This window comes from Mixophyes fleayi, chromosome 1 (assembly GCF_038048845.1).
Source record: "Mixophyes fleayi isolate aMixFle1 chromosome 1, aMixFle1.hap1, whole genome shotgun sequence".
Lineage (NCBI taxonomy): Eukaryota > Metazoa > Chordata > Amphibia > Anura > Limnodynastidae > Mixophyes > Mixophyes fleayi.
The window spans coordinates 184,435,670-184,453,174 of record NC_134402.1 but is presented as its reverse complement, the minus strand read 5'-3'; the positions used below and the strand labels follow the sequence as shown (position 1 = coordinate 184,453,174).

Genomic DNA, 17,505 nt, shown 5'->3' with positions numbered 1-17,505 from the left:
CAGTTGTAAATCGCAAGTGAAAATTCTTAAACACTATGGGGGGAATTCCATTAGCTTACCGTGACCACGATAAAATCTCTGCTCATTTTTCCATGCACCTCTATGGAGCGCGAGGAAAATTCAGGGGAGATTTCTGTAAAAATCTCTGCAAAGTGTCTCCGGAATGGTCTTGAGACACTTTGTGGCTAATTGAACTCCTCCCTCTGTGTATGCGCATGCATCCGATGGGCCTTTGATTTTCTCAACCCTAATGTGCATTAGGATTGGGCAATATACCTGTCCAATAGTAATCTCATGGATATGCTGAAGTGATGAGGCGTTTTGTCTAACTTTTTATTATCACCGTATTACCGTCACCACGGAGCCAGCTCTGCATAGAAATCAAGTTTCTGAACCGGGTGCAGCCCGTAACCCTTCCTGTCCCCTTATAGAAACTACTAGAGTGCTCAGGAGCTCTTCCAGCCAAATCGGGGCTCTGGGGACTGGAACTATGAGAATATAGGGACGCCTGAAATGGCAAAATGGCAACTTTGCCACCTCTGCGATCCCAGTATAATGGTACGGGGTTCATAAGTTCCCATTCCATGATATTAAATTAATTAAAACATGTAAATAAAATGCATACAATTGCTAAATCAACTTTTAGTGAAATAAAAGCTATCCAAAATACCCTTGTTCACCTCTTCTTATTAATAGAAAGGCTTATTTTATTAATAATCCAATGATATCTTCTTTAGTCCAGGGGATCCATGCAATCCATGGGGAAGAGAAATTAAAAAAAATAATATATATATATATATATATATATATATATATATATATATATATATATATATATATCTATATCTATATCTATATCTATATCTCTATATATCTATATATATATATATATATATATATATCTCTATATATATATATATATATATATATATATATATATATATATATATATATATATATATCTCTATATATATATCTCTATATCTATATATAGAAAAATCTACTTATGCTCCTCCTGATGAAGTCCACATGTTGAATGGACGAAACGCGTTGAGGATAGTGTCAGCTCATCTGGTATTTTGTGGATATTGGTCGTCATCTGTTCTCCAGCTAAGCGGCTGTGGAGTCATAGAAAGAACTGTATGTTGCCATTTCCATTGGATTCCATGCAGCCCAGATGAGTACTGGCGAAAGATACCTTTATGTGCATAGTTCACGGTGTTTTTATGTAAGTGTGATACTTACTGTTTTAATAAATCTGTTTTATACAGTATTATACTATTTTAGTTTTTTATTATGCTTATGGTCTGAGGTTCCAAGCTGCAATCGGTGCCGCCCAGCTGAGGAGAAGTTAACATTGGTTGTCTAAGCAGATATATTAACATCATCAGCATTCCATTTGTGCCTCTCAAGTCTTGTATCCGGTACGCAGAAACCTTCAATAGTGGTGATCTCACTTGGAAATTGAGTCCCTTCACTCACGTGTGCATTGTATTGACATCACGGGTTTTTTTACTTGGAAGTCACGTGTCCTTCCTATCTGGGAATTTATTGCAATACAGCTTTTTATCTTATGTATATCTGGTAATACACTATGTGGCGCCCTGTTCTTTATATTTTTTTCTAGATTATCCAGACTCACCATCTGATTTAGGACTGGCTGCCTCCTGTCAATTGGACTTTGTGTTTACTTTAATATCAGACAATTTGTACTTTCACTCTACAGTGTTGGGTTAAGCGCCCCTTGTTTGGTATCTGCTCTCTTGTGTGTGTGTGTGTGTGTGTGTGTGTGTGTGTGTGTGTATGTGTGTGTGTATGTATATATATATATATATATATATATATATATATATATATATATATATATATATATATATATATATATATATATATATATATATATATATATATTAGACTATACAAAATGTTGCAGAATGTTTGAAGAATGAATTAAGATTGTCACCAGTGCTTTTCCGAGATAGCCGCGATGATGGGCTGGCAGTGAGGGGAGTTCCGGAGGCTTCATGCTTTGATTGCACAACAATAGAGACTAATTGATTCTCTATTTATTTGGATAAAAAAAAAACATGCCATGAAGCTCCATTTATGTAATCGGCCTAGGTTTCTAAGTTGGTGGCTATTGGAATGAATGAGGAAAACACAGCAATATGCTGGGTAACTGCTCTCTTTAGCCTCTTACTGATCTATATACAACGTAATCCCATACAGATGAATGCAATTTTATGTGTGCATGTCGCACTCTGACATGCAGCAAACAACGTCCAGTGCATCACAAGTATGGACACATAGCTTCATTTGTAGCTGCATGCTTTGCACTTTCATTAAAAGTGCTAGTCAGTTGCAAATACATTTTGTTTTTACTTAAGTAAACACATTACTGATTCCACATGCAATTTTGACTTGTAACCACTGCATGCATTGTAGGATTATAGCACGTAATGGTATTCCTATAGACTGGATATAGAAAACTTTTTGATCTGTGTTTGTGATGTGCTATAAATAAAATATAATTTATATGTGTTGCATTGTCCTTTATGTTACAGATTTTCATTATGAAGTGAACACATACAGATCAAGTAAATCATAGTGATCATTAAACCCCAGTGCCTACTCACACAATAAAGCTGTTTTTTTTGTTTTTTTTATGCATATTAAGTGTGAAACAAAAAGACAAGCTTTGGAAATGCTGTCAGATGGACAGAGTAGATGACTATAATTGATAACTTGATAACCAGTTTCATGCAGTTGGAGTTTAATAGAATAATTTACCTATGTGGCCTCTAGTTGTCTGTCTTTTTTCCCCCAGGGCTCCTCTGTTCCTCTCTAAAGCTGGGTACAGATCTATGCAATTGTCGTGCAGAACACAAGATTCACAACCATTTGTTCGGATATATTAAGAGTGTGTACGCTCCCACGATATCATGTTTTATCATACCAAAACACATTGTGTCTGTTGATTGTGGTTTTCTAAACTTCCTAAAAATCACGATCAATGATGGAACGATGTCTGGCAGATGTGGAAGTGTGTATACACTCCTGACAAGCAGTGTAGTCAGATCTCTATAGAGTGTGCAGAGTCACCATCTTTTCAGCAGATGGTTGCGATATAAAGCACAGATCTGAAGGTATATCGTGTAGGTGTGTACACGAATCGGCATGCTCATTGGGACTTTCAGTCGTTGGTAAAATCGTTACAGAAATTGTATCTGAAGTAAGATTGCATAGGTGTCTACCCAGCTTTAGCCCAGGCACAAACCCCAGGTTGACGGGGATGTGAGCTGGAGGACTAATCACAAGCCCCAATAGTGATTTGTTCTCCTACTTACACCCCCAATTCACCACAATTTAAAGATGGTTCGCTTAATTGCTTTTCTATTCTGTTTTAACACCAGGAAATATGGCTAGGGAGGGGTAGGGAGCACGTTGGTAAAATATTTTCATAGGTAGAAAAATATTTCTTTGTATTCCATTTGCCTTATTAAGGAACCCCTTTTTTTTGAGTTTTTCTATTCGGCATATATTCATATAATTGCTAGTTATTTTCTCCATATCCATGGCTGGGTGGGTTCTCTCCCTGTTTAGGACCAGGTCAATTTTAAAGTTTTGACTATATTCAGGTGGCAGAGAATTACTTCTAAACACAATGTGTAGTGTAAAGGGGTGAATGTACAAAATATTTTTACAGCGCAAATTTCTATCATTGTGCTAATTTGCCTATATCTTTCCATTCATTACAGTTGCAATTTTGTCGTCTTTTCACCGTAATCACTTGACTTCAATTCAGACCTTTTGTGTCTTGGTTTTTATTAAGTTGTTATAAACTCATTAATTTAAAGTGTTGGTATGGTGACAAGAAATGTGGCATCAGGAAGGGGTATAGCATTACTGGGGGCATGATCAGGCCTTAAATACTAAAAGTTTGACAGAACAGAGACTGATCATTCCACATTTAATCAATACAGGGTTTCAAACTGACCGTTTCAGATTGTAATTACATTTGGTATAATAAATGCTGTTGTGTGTAAAGGAACCCCCAAATCTTAGGCTGATATGTACACAGGTTTTAAAGTTATACACATTAAAAGATGCACTCTTTTAGCAAAAATTAGCTTGTTAACGTTTTTAGAAATTACATTTGTATCTCATTTAATTGAGCTAGAGAGTTGGGCAAGGTCTCATTTTAAACCTCTTATAGGCTTTCATATGATATATAACAGCATCATGTTTCAATAAAAATTAAAAATGTAAGATTTTCAGAAACAAAATGTAGAATTTCTCAAACATATTTTTTTAATTTTTGAAAAATATCAAAAAAATTATTCATACTGTTGGTAATATATCCTCAAAGTTTTATTTTGGGATCTTGATGGGATCATCTGCTACAAGAGCTTTCAGTTTAGAGTGATTCATGAAAATTGTATTTATTGAGGCACTACCAATCTGAGAAAATCAACAAAACAATATTTTTTCCAGTTCATTTCATTAGAGGAATGCACGTTCCTCTTCAGGTGTGTTTGGGGATGAGATTTTACAGACAGCGCCTGCTCCCACTTCTGCAGTGCCATGGAAAGTGGAAAGATACTCTACGTGGAAAAGACACCTTAATTGTGTTGAATAGACTCGCCTTTTACATTTCCCTGGACCAATACAGGTGGTCAAGTTAGGTTTGGGTGGGCTTTAACTAGTGATGAAAAGCCCCATACACACTAATTTAAGTCCACTCAAACCTTACCTGACCCTGGACCATTTGTGTCGCAATTGAAAAAGCGGAGTATTTTCTATACACCCACGGCAGCATTTACCAAATTTAATTGAAATTAGAGAATGTTAGGTAGATATATTTCTAAAATTGTGTTGATTTTGATGTGGAATGACCCAAATGTCTGGTTTCCGTTTTGTTAATCACTTCTTTTTTTTGTTTTGATTTTTATTACTATTATTATTTATCCCTGTCTGCATAGAAAATAAATAACCACTTTAATGACTGATAAAATGCTCTTATTTAAAAACATTTGGGATGTGATAGTTTGGGCCTGCAACTCTGTGCGAAGAGCTTTGTGGGAGTCAGTGCAGAGATGCGGCCTAAGAAGGCACAACAAATTAAAAACCTGGGTTTGTGAATCATTTATGAAATCCTTAAAATGCATTTGAGGCCCATAATTGAGTAACCTTGCAGTATGTGGTAACAGAACTTGAACTTTAGCTAGCCTTGTATACTTTCATAGCAGTCATTTTGAATGGCAAATAGATTGATTAGAAAAAAAAAAGTGTCCTTAATATAATGACATATTTGCTGTACATGGCAATATCTGGAACTTTGAAGTCCTGTCTTATCAATGGAAATACTAGTAGTTCTTTGAATAGTATCTTTATAGCCACCTACTTAAACACTTATCTGTGATTGCTGCTCTTTTTAACATAACTCTTTACAAAAGACCCTCATCACCATTTAGACACTGAGATAAGATTTTCACCAACACTGCAAAACAGCCCTTTTTAGAGCAGGTTTAAATATATCTCTACTGTTGGTTAGGGTCATTCAAAACCCTCTCATGATATTTCCTAAGCTCTTAAGCAGAATAAATATGCCAAATAAATTCTCTTATCTGGCAAATGTCATTCCTCGGGAATTGTATATACTTATGGGGATGATCTGAACTGCCAGCTAAAGAAATTGCTCAAAAAGTGACTGATAATGTCAGTGAGCTGTTGAGTTGATAACCTTATTTTGCTTGCTTTTTGGCTAGAATGAAATTTCATGTAATGACACTTTCTTTGTGTTCATTTTTATCATTCAAAGTCACCTATATATGTAAACATTCTTAGTAACCCTTTGAGAAGGACAAGGAAGTGGAGTTTTTCAAACACAAAAATTAAAACACACAGAAATGGTGCTGGAACCTGTTACTCTTTCAGTGTCCTTACCTGGAAGACTGCTCAAAGAAACATAATTAACAGCCTCCTTCCCTCTAACTCTAATTCTAATGAAGTGTTAGAGTGGTTTTAAAGATGGGGTTCATTTTAAATGTAGTTTAATATTTTTTTTTGTGTTCCAAATAATAAGAAACCCTTATCCAACCCCAATAATTTCAGAGAATGGGTCCCCATGCTTGCACGAGACTACATTTCATGAAACTGAAATATGTAGTATGAGTATTTTTAAGACTTGAGCATTTTAAATCCATTCATAAAAAGTATATTGTTTAAAATAAGATAAAAAAATGTCTGCTGCTTTTATAGTCCTCTCCGACCACCACTCCATAGCTACATAACTCATAAACAAAGTTAGTGTCACGTCTGCTTTTTAGTGTAGGTACCAGGGTATTATTATTTTGACTTGTTGGGCTGTTTGTACTACAATCTCTGATCTACAGAGATCTATTACATTCCTTTCACTTCAAAACAAATGCTGGGTATAAAAACAACAATCCAACTGCTTGCTCAAGTAGGATACAAAGACACATTGACGCACCTTAGAGCACAGTGACTCTGTGGCCATTGCTAACCACACTTTTCCACAAGGACTTTTGTTGACCAAACCAAATGACTGGCTTCCATTCCTTCCATTGTAAATTGGGCATCTACTGCTTCTCAATTGGCCAATGGCCTCATCCACACACACCATTAGAGGTTGTTGGGCTACAGGATTTTCAATTCTGGTTGACAAAAACAAATGTGATTTTTAGAGTTGAGAATAATGGGAGGGAACTAAGGGTTCATCACACCCTGTGCAATGTCGGCCCCGTTTGCTAATATTTTGTTGTGTTCTTCATTGTGAAATGTGCATGACCCATAATCATGTATATTTCAACAATGTCCACAAAGATTAATATGTTACTCAAAGCAAGATACATATCTAACATGGTTTTTAACGACCATTCAGTGGAATAAATGGTGTGCAAACTATTTAGTTTGGGCTATAGATTTAAAAAACAAAAACAAAAAACATGCATTGTCTATAGATGAACCCTTTTGTTTGGATTTTTCTTTGGTTGGGTTTGCTTTTTTGGATCATCTTGGTTCATGCGGTTTTATAAATAGAAATCTAATATACAAAGTTTTCTTTCATACAACTCCATGCAAAATTTTGGCTACGAATAGTTGACATGCGGAACTGTATTTTTATATTCATCCTTTTTTGCTGTAACCATAATTGAGGTATGGTAGCTAATCAAATATTACACTCTGGGAACATGTATAACACAATCTGGCTGCACCCAATTTGCTGGGTTTTATGTATTTGTACATATGCCTATGGATAAAATAAATGAAATATCATTTAGAAATGTTTGTATTATCAGTGACTGCAAGTCATACAGACTCACTCTAACTTTGTTGTGCCAGCTGGATTGGTTTCTGTCAATTTAGTATTTATCGCATTACGATAAGAACAGGTGTCTATGTATAATCTCCTGTATATTATTAGTATATGCGTTATGATTCATCGTTATGATTCATCAACATCTTAGAACAAGATAGCATAAGTTTTGAGTTATATAATATAAAATGCTAGTAAAGAAAAAATAGAAATTGTGGGTGGGTGTTATCCTGTAACATACGTACAGTTTCCAATTAACAGTTTTCTTTACCCACTTCAGTGCAAATACTCCCATGTATTTTCTAAAGTCTAATCCACAGCTTGTCAGGTTTTCGTGTCTGAGGTTCCTTGTAAAAAGCATAATGTTAGGGGGGGAAAAACCTTTAGAGAAAAGTAATACCTACCATCTGTTTAATTGGAGAGTTAAGCGGAATGTTCAGACATTTTCCTCCAGTCTACAATGAGCTCTTTAAATGCCTTCTACATTCTAAAATGAACCAGAAAATACAAGATAAGACAGCAGTCATTCGTGACTGTCATTTTAAGTATATAGCGGCTTATACAATACAGCGTTGCAGTCTTATTTTTCACCCTGATTTAATTTTATAACTGTATTATTTCTTGTAGTGCAATGCTAGCTTATTCAACTTAACCTCCAGTAAAGTACTTTATATCTCTTGTTTTCTCTCTGTAAACAGACCCCTTAATAATTACAGTTTAGGTTCCTCTAAGCTGTACCTTTTTTCTCTTTAACACTCACCTGCTTCCATACGTGCAGTTTTTTTTTTTGAAGTAAAGGGGTTCAATGACAATATTGTGCAGCAAACAAAGGCCATGTTTACAACAGCAGCAATGATGTTAGTGTTCCATGTACTGACGATTGATTGGAAAGGGTCAGATTTCAACTTTTATTTTTCCTACACAACCCTTTTTTGCCATCAGTAGATATGCACACTGAAAATATTTGTGCATGTTGTCATCTTACAGTCTTTAAGTTGCAATCATTCATTTCATTTGATTCGTAAAATTTGTACCTTGTGTGATGACATAGAATGTGTTTGATTGAAACCATGCATACATGCACAAATGCCAACTGAGCTGTGGTAAAGAAAGTGAGAGAAGTGATATTTTAGATAAAAGTAAAATTAAGAGATATATTGACATACATAATGAGACACTGCTCACGGGTGTAAATCTGTACTAGAACCATTGAAAACAATCAGTTTTTATCTGACTAATGCAAGTTTGATCAAAAAAAGCAAATGTTTGGTTTCTATGACTTTCACCTTTCAGCAATGTTCATAAAAATAAAACTCAGTGACACTTTAAAGAGTATATGTACATTTTTTTTTCCTCACTTTGTATCATTTTAGTAGTTTTGTTTCCAATTGGACTTTTTGCCTATTGTCTGTAGTCTTGAAAGCAGCCATTTTGTGGGCTCAGTAAGTCTTGAGAAGTTCCTGTTCTGTTGTAAAGACATCAGCTTGTAGCTGTGTGTATAGATGTATAAAGATATGTATGTATATATATATATATGTGTGTATATATATATGTGTGTATATATATATATATGTGTGTGTGTGTATATATATATATATATATATATATATATATATATATATATATATATATATATATATATAGTATATGTGTGTGTGTGTATATATATATATATATATATATATATATATATATATATATATATATATGTGTGTGTATATATATATATATATATATATATATATATATATATATATATATATGTGTGTGTGTATATGTGTGTATATGTATGTATATATATATATATATATATATATATATATATATCTTATTAATGTGTGTGTAGGTATATATTCATTAAATGTCTTTTTTTTTTTTTTTTTGCAGTCTACACCTTTACACTTGGCTGCAGGATACAACAGAGTCCGGATTGTCCAGCTGCTCCTTCAGCATGGTGCTGATGTACATGCAAAGGACAAAGGGTAAACGCAATATTAAATGTTCAGTCATATTAGACATGGGAATTAAACCAATGTTAAGACTGTTAAACGCAAACTATTTAAGAACATTAAATATTTCTTAACTCCACCATCATTTCACATGCTACTCCTTATGTGTAGCAAATAGGGTCGATCCCCTCCTTTACCCACTAGTTACCTTAAGCCAGTTATCTAGATGACCCTGCTCTCGCTCACCAGCTCTGGTGGATTCTTCAATCGGCTGTAGGCCGTTTTTCCATACACAGCCGGATGTCATTTTCCTGCAGTACCACAGTCCTTGGTCCTTCCACACTGGTCTGTAGTCCATTGGCAGGTTAGTGCTGTAGACTGATTGTAGAGAAACTGAGTGAAGTTCTACTTAGCTGGAGTAGTAGAGGCAATGAGGGCTTTATCAAAAAGAGGCTTTATTTAACTATTTTTACGATTTACTTTTGTAAGAAATTGGTGGGGGACCTTTTTTCTTAAATAAAAAAAGGAAAAGGAAAAACAAGATTATGCTTGTCCAATGCATCTATCGTGATATGTGTTATGTTCTGGAACAATGCAATTGTAGGACATACACCAGCTAATGGCAGACATGCCTTTTATATAGGGCATAACCACATTTTTCTAGTGTATAATATTTGGAACTAAAAATGTTTAACTTCTTTAAGTTTAATGCAATTTTGACAGAACATTGACCAAGTTTTTGAAGATGACAAAAACACAATAATGAGCTTCATTTTAAAGCTTTGTATATTACACTTACTTGTAACAAACATTAACAGATCCCACGTGACCTTTATAAACCTTAAGATTTGTTCCACTTCCTACTGATCATATAGACCCGTCTCTATTTCACACTTGAGTGGTGGTTGTTATAGGTCTGCAAGAATGAAAAAAGACATTGTATTTAGTAAAATTGTTAACATGCATAAGCCCATTTGTTAGTGTGAGAAATGAAAATTTCAACACCTGGAGATATTGACAAATTGAGATAATTTACTAAAGCTTTATACTTATAAGCCTTAAGCTTACGCAGGCTCAGCAGTATGAGTTCACTCGTGTCCAATAAGAAGTGTTAGGGGACCACCCCAAATCACCCTCTTCACCCATCACCTTATTTTCTCCCTCCACATTTGACAAGCAGCTTATTAATATTGGTACGTTTTTGCTTTGTTCTTTGATTCTTACATTTCATTATTTCAGTTGCCCTTCAACCTCCTTCCATTTTAAATTTGCAAATAAAGAGTAGTTTTCTTATTGCTTTCCATGACATATTTTTTTTTTTTTTTTTTTGAGCCAGTGAAACTGTTTCCGATTACTGTTCTAATAGGGAACCAATCTGACAGAGGTGTTCTGCTAATTCCAGTTTAGTTGCTGTGCGCCACTAATTGCCATTATGGAACTAGGCACACTTTGCTTTTAAAACATAAAGTAGGCAGACATTTGTTTTCGTTTATTCATCCATGCCAAGAATCTTTATAGCTGATGCTTAAAGTAGCACTTTCATTTTAATTGATAATCGCAATATGATTAGTTATGTATTTGGAAATTGCATTGGATTATGTGTTTTTATTAATTCAATCTAAAAACTTTGCTAATTAAATTGTATATAGTACAGGTTGTTCAGAATACCTGATCCTAATGTAGCAATTAAAAGCAAGGGTAAGAAGAGGAACTCTCTGAGACGAAGATATTCTCTTAGATTTCCAATGAAGCTCTCTTTACAACTGTATTCATGGTGCGCATGACAGCAATGCTTCTTCCTTATTGTTTTATGATTGGTTGCCAGCTACACAACAATAAGTAAGGGGTGCATGTCTGTCGAATGCAGCATGGACAGAACTTTAGTTTTCCCTCTCCTTTAAATGACAGTGACACCCTTGATACAAAAACACACTTCTGTTTAACAAACTTTTATATGATATCTGTCTTTTTATATATAAATAATTTGTTTATTAAAAAAGAGATTTTGTTGTATTTTCCCAATTTGAAATGATAGAACTGGAAGCTCAGAGTGCGCTTCCAGAACCACAAGTGCCTTTCGCGTGATTAGCAAAACATGAGCAAGTTTTGGAAGTATTAAACTTTAGCCTTAACAGATAGAGAAACAGGATTAAAAAATAAAACTTCAGAGTCTCCGATTTTAAAACAAATGGAGCAATTGCCTTAACCTCAAAAAATAAAATATTATTCTCTATGGGAGGGGAGTAGATATAGTATTCCTATTATATTATCTATACTTTACTTTTTATATGACATTTTGCTTTTGTTAAAAAAAAAAAGAATTCTATATATTTTTCATCTAAATAGTTAAAACCGGGAGCCTAACCTGCACTTCAAGCGCAATGCATGCTCTGTATAATGTAATGTTTGTGTCCACAGCAGTAAGTGACCTCTATTGCTCTGGATATTTTTCACAGTGGCAGCGAAGTATTGCTCAGCTGCGGTGACAATAGAATATTGTTAAATTTGATTTATTTATATTTTAATAACTGCTGTTTTTGCCTTGATAAATAACCATTATGTTAAGTAGAGCCCTATATCAAAGTACATTTAGTTGTTTTATACAGATTGAAATAACTGTAACAGATAAAATATTTCGTTAGAGTATTTTCATATTTGGAATATTGTATGTCAGCACTTTTTTTTCCCCTGTGTTTTAAACATGTGCTAACAAATGTATATGTTAAAAGATGCCATACTTGACAGAACTAGATATTGAATCATTGACGAATCCCTCCTGATGTTCTTGCAAAATGGGCAGCAGTAATGAGGCAATTCAGTGCGATCGTATTACAACCTAGTCATTATGGTATAAAAAGACAGGTAGCCAGCACTTCCTCTATTCACAAATTTGATAAAAATTGTATTCAATTTATGACAAACCCCAGGTGGTGAAGCAGCAATACTTATCGGGACATAATGTGCCATAATGGATGACAGCCGATTCTATATTCACATAGCACCTTTGCAAGGGCTGCTACAGATGTCTTGTATAAGTATTGCTGCTTCACTACCTGAGCTTTTCTCATGAAATTGAAATCCATTTTATTGCATCACAGGCCTCCATGTTTAACAGGGCTAAGAAAAGAAGTGTTCTTTCCGCCTTCTCCCCAGCTATTGGAAATTTGGGATGAAGCCAGACTTAAGACTGATAAAAAATTCCAAATCTCCAGACGGTACAAATTTTATTGCCCTTTTCCTGATTCAGAGGTAGGGTCATGAGAGATTCATCCTAGTGTTGATGGCCCCATTGCATATTTGGCGAGGTTTACTGGGTTTCCATTACTCAACGGCTAATCTAAAAGACAGTACCGACAAAAAAATGAAAACAATCCTTTTACTTATTGGCGGCCTTGGTCATTAAGGCAGTTGAAAAATGGGCCACTTCCTGCTATGAAGGCATTCAGTCGGGCACGGCTAGAACTGACCTAGACCCTTTGGCTGAGCATATTAAGGATGCTGCAGAGTTTTTAGGGGATGCTATATTTGATACAGCTTAGGGGTTGCCAAAAACCTCTTCGTTGGCAGTAGCAGCTAGGCGCACACTGTGGTTTAGATCTTGGGAAGCTGATGCTGATTCCAAGAGAGCTTTGGAGCCTGTCCAATATAACAGAGCAGCCGTGTTTGTTCCACCTTTGGACAAGTTTATCGCTCAGGCAATGGGGGGAAAGAGTGCTCTTCTTCCATTAGCTGTGGCAAAAAGGAAGCGTTTTTGCTCCTTTCGTGTGGTAGGTCGCTCAAGAGGTTCCTCGTCCAGAAGTCAGACTCTGGTTACACTGGGGGAAGGACAAGGAGGCAGGCAGGCTTGGGCAGGACGTCGTCCTGCACCAAAGCCAGCAGACAAACAGACAGCATGACTTCTTGCTTGCCCCACCGGAGGTTCCGGTGATGGGAGTGCGCCTACTGCTCTTTCAGGAGCGGTGGTTCAGTTCCACAACAGACACCTGGGTAAAAGGAATAGTGTCCAGAGAATACATCACGGACATAATGCCCCCGCGACGCTTAATGTCTACACTTTTTCCCAGGAATACAATAAAAAGACAGGCCGGGAGTAGTACAGTCACTTTTGGATTCGGGAGTGATTATCCCAGTTCCGTTTGAACAGACGTCGGGGTTTTTACTCATCTTTTCCTGGTGCAAAAGCCAGATCGGTCCTTCAGGCGAATTCTAAACCTAAAGGACCTCAATAACCCCTTTATAGGTACCCGGTTTTTGAATGGAGTCCATCTGATCTGTGATAAACTCCATGAAAAAAAAAAAGAGTACTTGGCATCCTTGGATGTCAGGGATGTTTACCTACACATTCCAATATGGACAGGTCACCAGAACCTATGCAGTTTGCGGTGGGTCAGGACTATTTTCAGTTCAGGGCTCTCCCGTTTGGTCTAGCGACTGTACACAAAGTTGATGGCTGTCATGGCAGCTCAGTTGCGTCTCTTACCTGGACAATCTACTGTTGAAGGCGAGTCGGTATCTCGGCTCCAGTCACATCTGCAGCTGCAGCTAACCAGGGACATTCTGTGAGGCACTGCAACATGCTCAATTCCATTCATGCCAGTTCCAGAAGAAGATTCTGGCGAAATTGTCAAGGTCGAATCCTCACTTGGACAGTCAGGTGTTCAAGTTGTCGCCGACAACTCGACTGTCTTTGGGGGCTGAGGAAGCATTTCTGGTTTTCTATGATGATCATGCAGTGCTTAGAACTCAGCCTTCTTTTCAACTAAAGGTGGTCTCAAAGTTTCACATAAACCAGGATATTGTTCTGACAGTACTTCCTCAGGATTTGCTTGCTCCTGGTCAGAACTCAGTCTTCTTAGATGTGGTCACAGCCTTGAGAATTTATGTAGACCATATAACTATTGTTCGAAAGACTTTGTCTTCTAGTCTTGCATGACGATCGTAAGCGTGGCTGGCCAGCCACGAAGCGGACGGTGGCTAGATGGATCACTACTACTATCTGTGAGGCGCACGTTTCGGAGGGCTCTCCAGTTCCTGAATGTCTGACAGCTCATTCCACAGGGTCGGTTAGCGCCTCTTGGGCAGCGTGGCAGCAGTTGTGTAAGGCAGCTAGTTGGTCTTCTGTTCACACATTCACCAGGTTTTACAATTTCCACATCTTTGCTTCCAAAGATGCAAGTTATGGCTGTAAAGTTTTACTAGTGTGAAAGAGAAAATGGGATTTTTGTACTTGCCGTAAAATCTTTTTTTCTAAAGATGCGTTGGGGGGGACACTGCGCTTCCACCCTTTGTTCTTCCAGTTCTGTTGGTTGTTTTTCGCCCTCTCTTGTGGCTTGGTTAGTAAACTGAGCTCTTCCTGTCGAGGGGGTAAAGAGGGCTGGGGGAGCAGCTAGAAAAGCTTTGGTAGTGCCTTTACTCTCACAATGTCCTCTATCCCTAAGGTGAGCAGTGACCCCCAACTAGTGTTCAGTGAAAAAGTTTACGGGAAGAACAAAAATACCATTTTTTTCCCCTAACAGCATATTCATTTAACATTTTCACTCTAATTTAAAACACTAATTTTGCAGCATGCAGCACCTATGTACAACTTTTATCTTACATTGGAGGCAATGCCACACAAACATGTACCCACCAATCTCACTGCAAACCTTTTCCACCTCCCCCCAAGTTCACAGGTTTGGGACTATGGTAAATAATGAAGTGGATGCAAGTCAACACATTAACTGGTAGCTAGGAAATAATATACTCTTCTTTATGCTTCGTCTTTTCAAAATGAGTGTTTACAATTTAAGACTAAATTATTTGGTCCCCAAAGTCTTTACCTATCTTGAGGTATGTGATATAGAAAGTACATTTCAATTTTAATCAATAAATATCATTCGCGCTAGGGTGATGTATGATCCCCTTATTTATTTTTTTCATTTCTTAAAGTGTGCCTTTTTGTTGTGTTTTATTCACATCTAGTGGACTCGTGCCTCTGCATAATGCTTGCTCCTATGGACACTTTGAAGTCACAGAATTGTTGCTCAAGGTGAGTTGTGTATATTTTGTAAAATGTGTTTTGAGTGATTTTATCACATGCTGGGTTTTTGAGAAATTCTTAAGAGATGTTTCGATATGGTGCCGTTTGCCATTTATCACTTCTTTATGTTCTATAAGTTTCTTTTGTCAGTGGCAATTGTTATGAAATTAATTTTACTGTTCATATAATGCAGAACAGATTGTAGGGTTTGCTAGCACCACCCACATAAGACTATATCTTGTGGCACCCTTTAATTTATTCCATACAGTGGGTGTAGAGCAAGTGGTAGTAATAATTACTTAACCTATTGAACATTTATTTGGCCATTTTCATTAGCAGAATTTAACATACTTCAGTTCAGATCCCATGTCAAAACATAATCATCTTAAATATTAATGTTTTGCCTAATATGCTTGTTCTTTTTTAGCATGGAGCTTGCGTTAATGCCATGGATCTCTGGCAGTTTACACCGCTACATGAGGCTGCATCCAAGAATCGGGTTGAAGTCTGCTCCTTGCTGCTGAGCCATGGGGCAGATCCAACACTAGTCAACTGTCATGGAAAAAGTGCAGTGGACATGGCCCCTACCCCAGAGCTCAAGGAGAGATTAACTTGTAGGTGTTTAAAATTAATTACTGTTCTTCGTAAAAGCCTATTTTAAGTCATGGTGTATGAGGATCGTTCATTGAGCTCATCAACTGCCAGGTTGTGCTAAAAGAGAGCCTATAATATAATGCAAATGTCACCAGAACCACCTAGTAGTAGTTGTGTGAATTGTTAGAAGTTTTTGGGGTTTATTAAATAAAATGATGCTATGTGCTGTAACTTATCCTACCCACTTTGGCCTTTGCCACATTACACAAATGGCAGCATCTGAATATCACCGTGTTGCTAATACAGTTTTTGAAGTGCAAGTGTAATTTTACCTTCGAAAATTGCATGCTGCTAGTATGAGGATTGTGATTCATTCCGTTAAAAAAAAAAAAAAAAATATAGTATTTTTAAAAAAAAAAAAAAGAAAAAAACTTTTTTTTTTTAGAAAGGGATTTTGGTGAGTCTCTCCTTTTTTCCCCCCTTATTCCTACCCTTTCATTAGTGCACGAAGGCCTTGACTTGAGTTGTGTAGGCATGTTATCAAGCTAGGGAGCCATGTTGGCAACATTTGATTGAAATATCCCTTTCCCAATTCTGTTCACATTTAAACACAGATCCTAATAAGGACACAGGTATGCTGTGTATCTTATTAGGAGCTCTGTGGGAACAGGCAATTCTATATTTTATTTGGAGCTGTGGGTATATGTATTGGGAGCTTTGTTTACCTGGTTAGAGGCTGTCACAGCGATACATGTATGACGTTCTCACCCTTTACACAGACACAGCTCTAAATCAAATATATAATGTTCTCCCTTGCACAAAGCAAAGCTATTATTGCTTCTGCTTTCACAGACACACACATCTCTGAATGAAACACATAATGCTCTATCCATTCAGACACTAGTACTTATCAACTATATAAATCTCTCTTGTTCACAGAGACACACAGCTCAGTTGTATGAATAGGAAATATTTATGCGTCTCACTAGTAGCTGTGTGTCTGAGACTGCATGTGATCATAAGTTGTATTGAACAGGTTGAAATATAAATGATACTTATATATTTTGCATAAATATATATTTATCCACCCTGCTAATAAACATTATCAGTGGTGTAGAGCTTGGCTAAACCAGTGGTGGAAGTACAGTAAAGGTTATTAATAATAATAATAATAATAATAGTCAAGAAGTGTTTAAGACCCATGCAATGATAGCTGGCATAGAGGTGAAAGATCCGCTTTAAATAAAGTAGACCTAGTGCCAACAAATATTATACGCATTTGAACATGCAGCCTACAGTTTACATTTTCTGTATGGCAAAAAAACTATTGATTCTTTTATATTAACTTTTTAGGTGACCACTATCATGATAACAGATACCAAATATTTTGTTATGTTCTTTACATATTCTTGTGTACTTACAAAATAACAGCTAGAATCTGATTTGTTGCTATAGGCAACATCTCCACTTTTAAAACCCGCCGGAAAACTCTCAGCTTGATACATTTACCCCCAGATCTCTGAACTCATAGGACTTTACGCTTTCATCCGTAACAAAAACATCAGTTTTATTACTTTAGCTTATCTTAATGATATATCCTCCCT

At 36.4% G+C, this 17,505-nt stretch overlaps 1 protein-coding gene across 2 annotated transcripts in view; it reads left to right on the top strand.

The window, feature by feature from the left end:
* TNKS (tankyrase) overlaps window positions 1–17,505 on the top strand; it is a 177,046-nt gene that overhangs the window by 87,256 nt on the left and 72,285 nt on the right. For both annotated transcript variants that reach the window (XM_075204611.1, XM_075204610.1), the window contains exons 6-8: window positions 9,227–9,321; window positions 15,250–15,316; window positions 15,735–15,921. In XM_075204611.1, coding sequence (XP_075060712.1) covers window positions 9,227–9,321; window positions 15,250–15,316; window positions 15,735–15,921 — 349 coding nt within the window. The remainder of the gene's footprint in view (window positions 1–9,226; window positions 9,322–15,249; window positions 15,317–15,734; window positions 15,922–17,505) is intronic.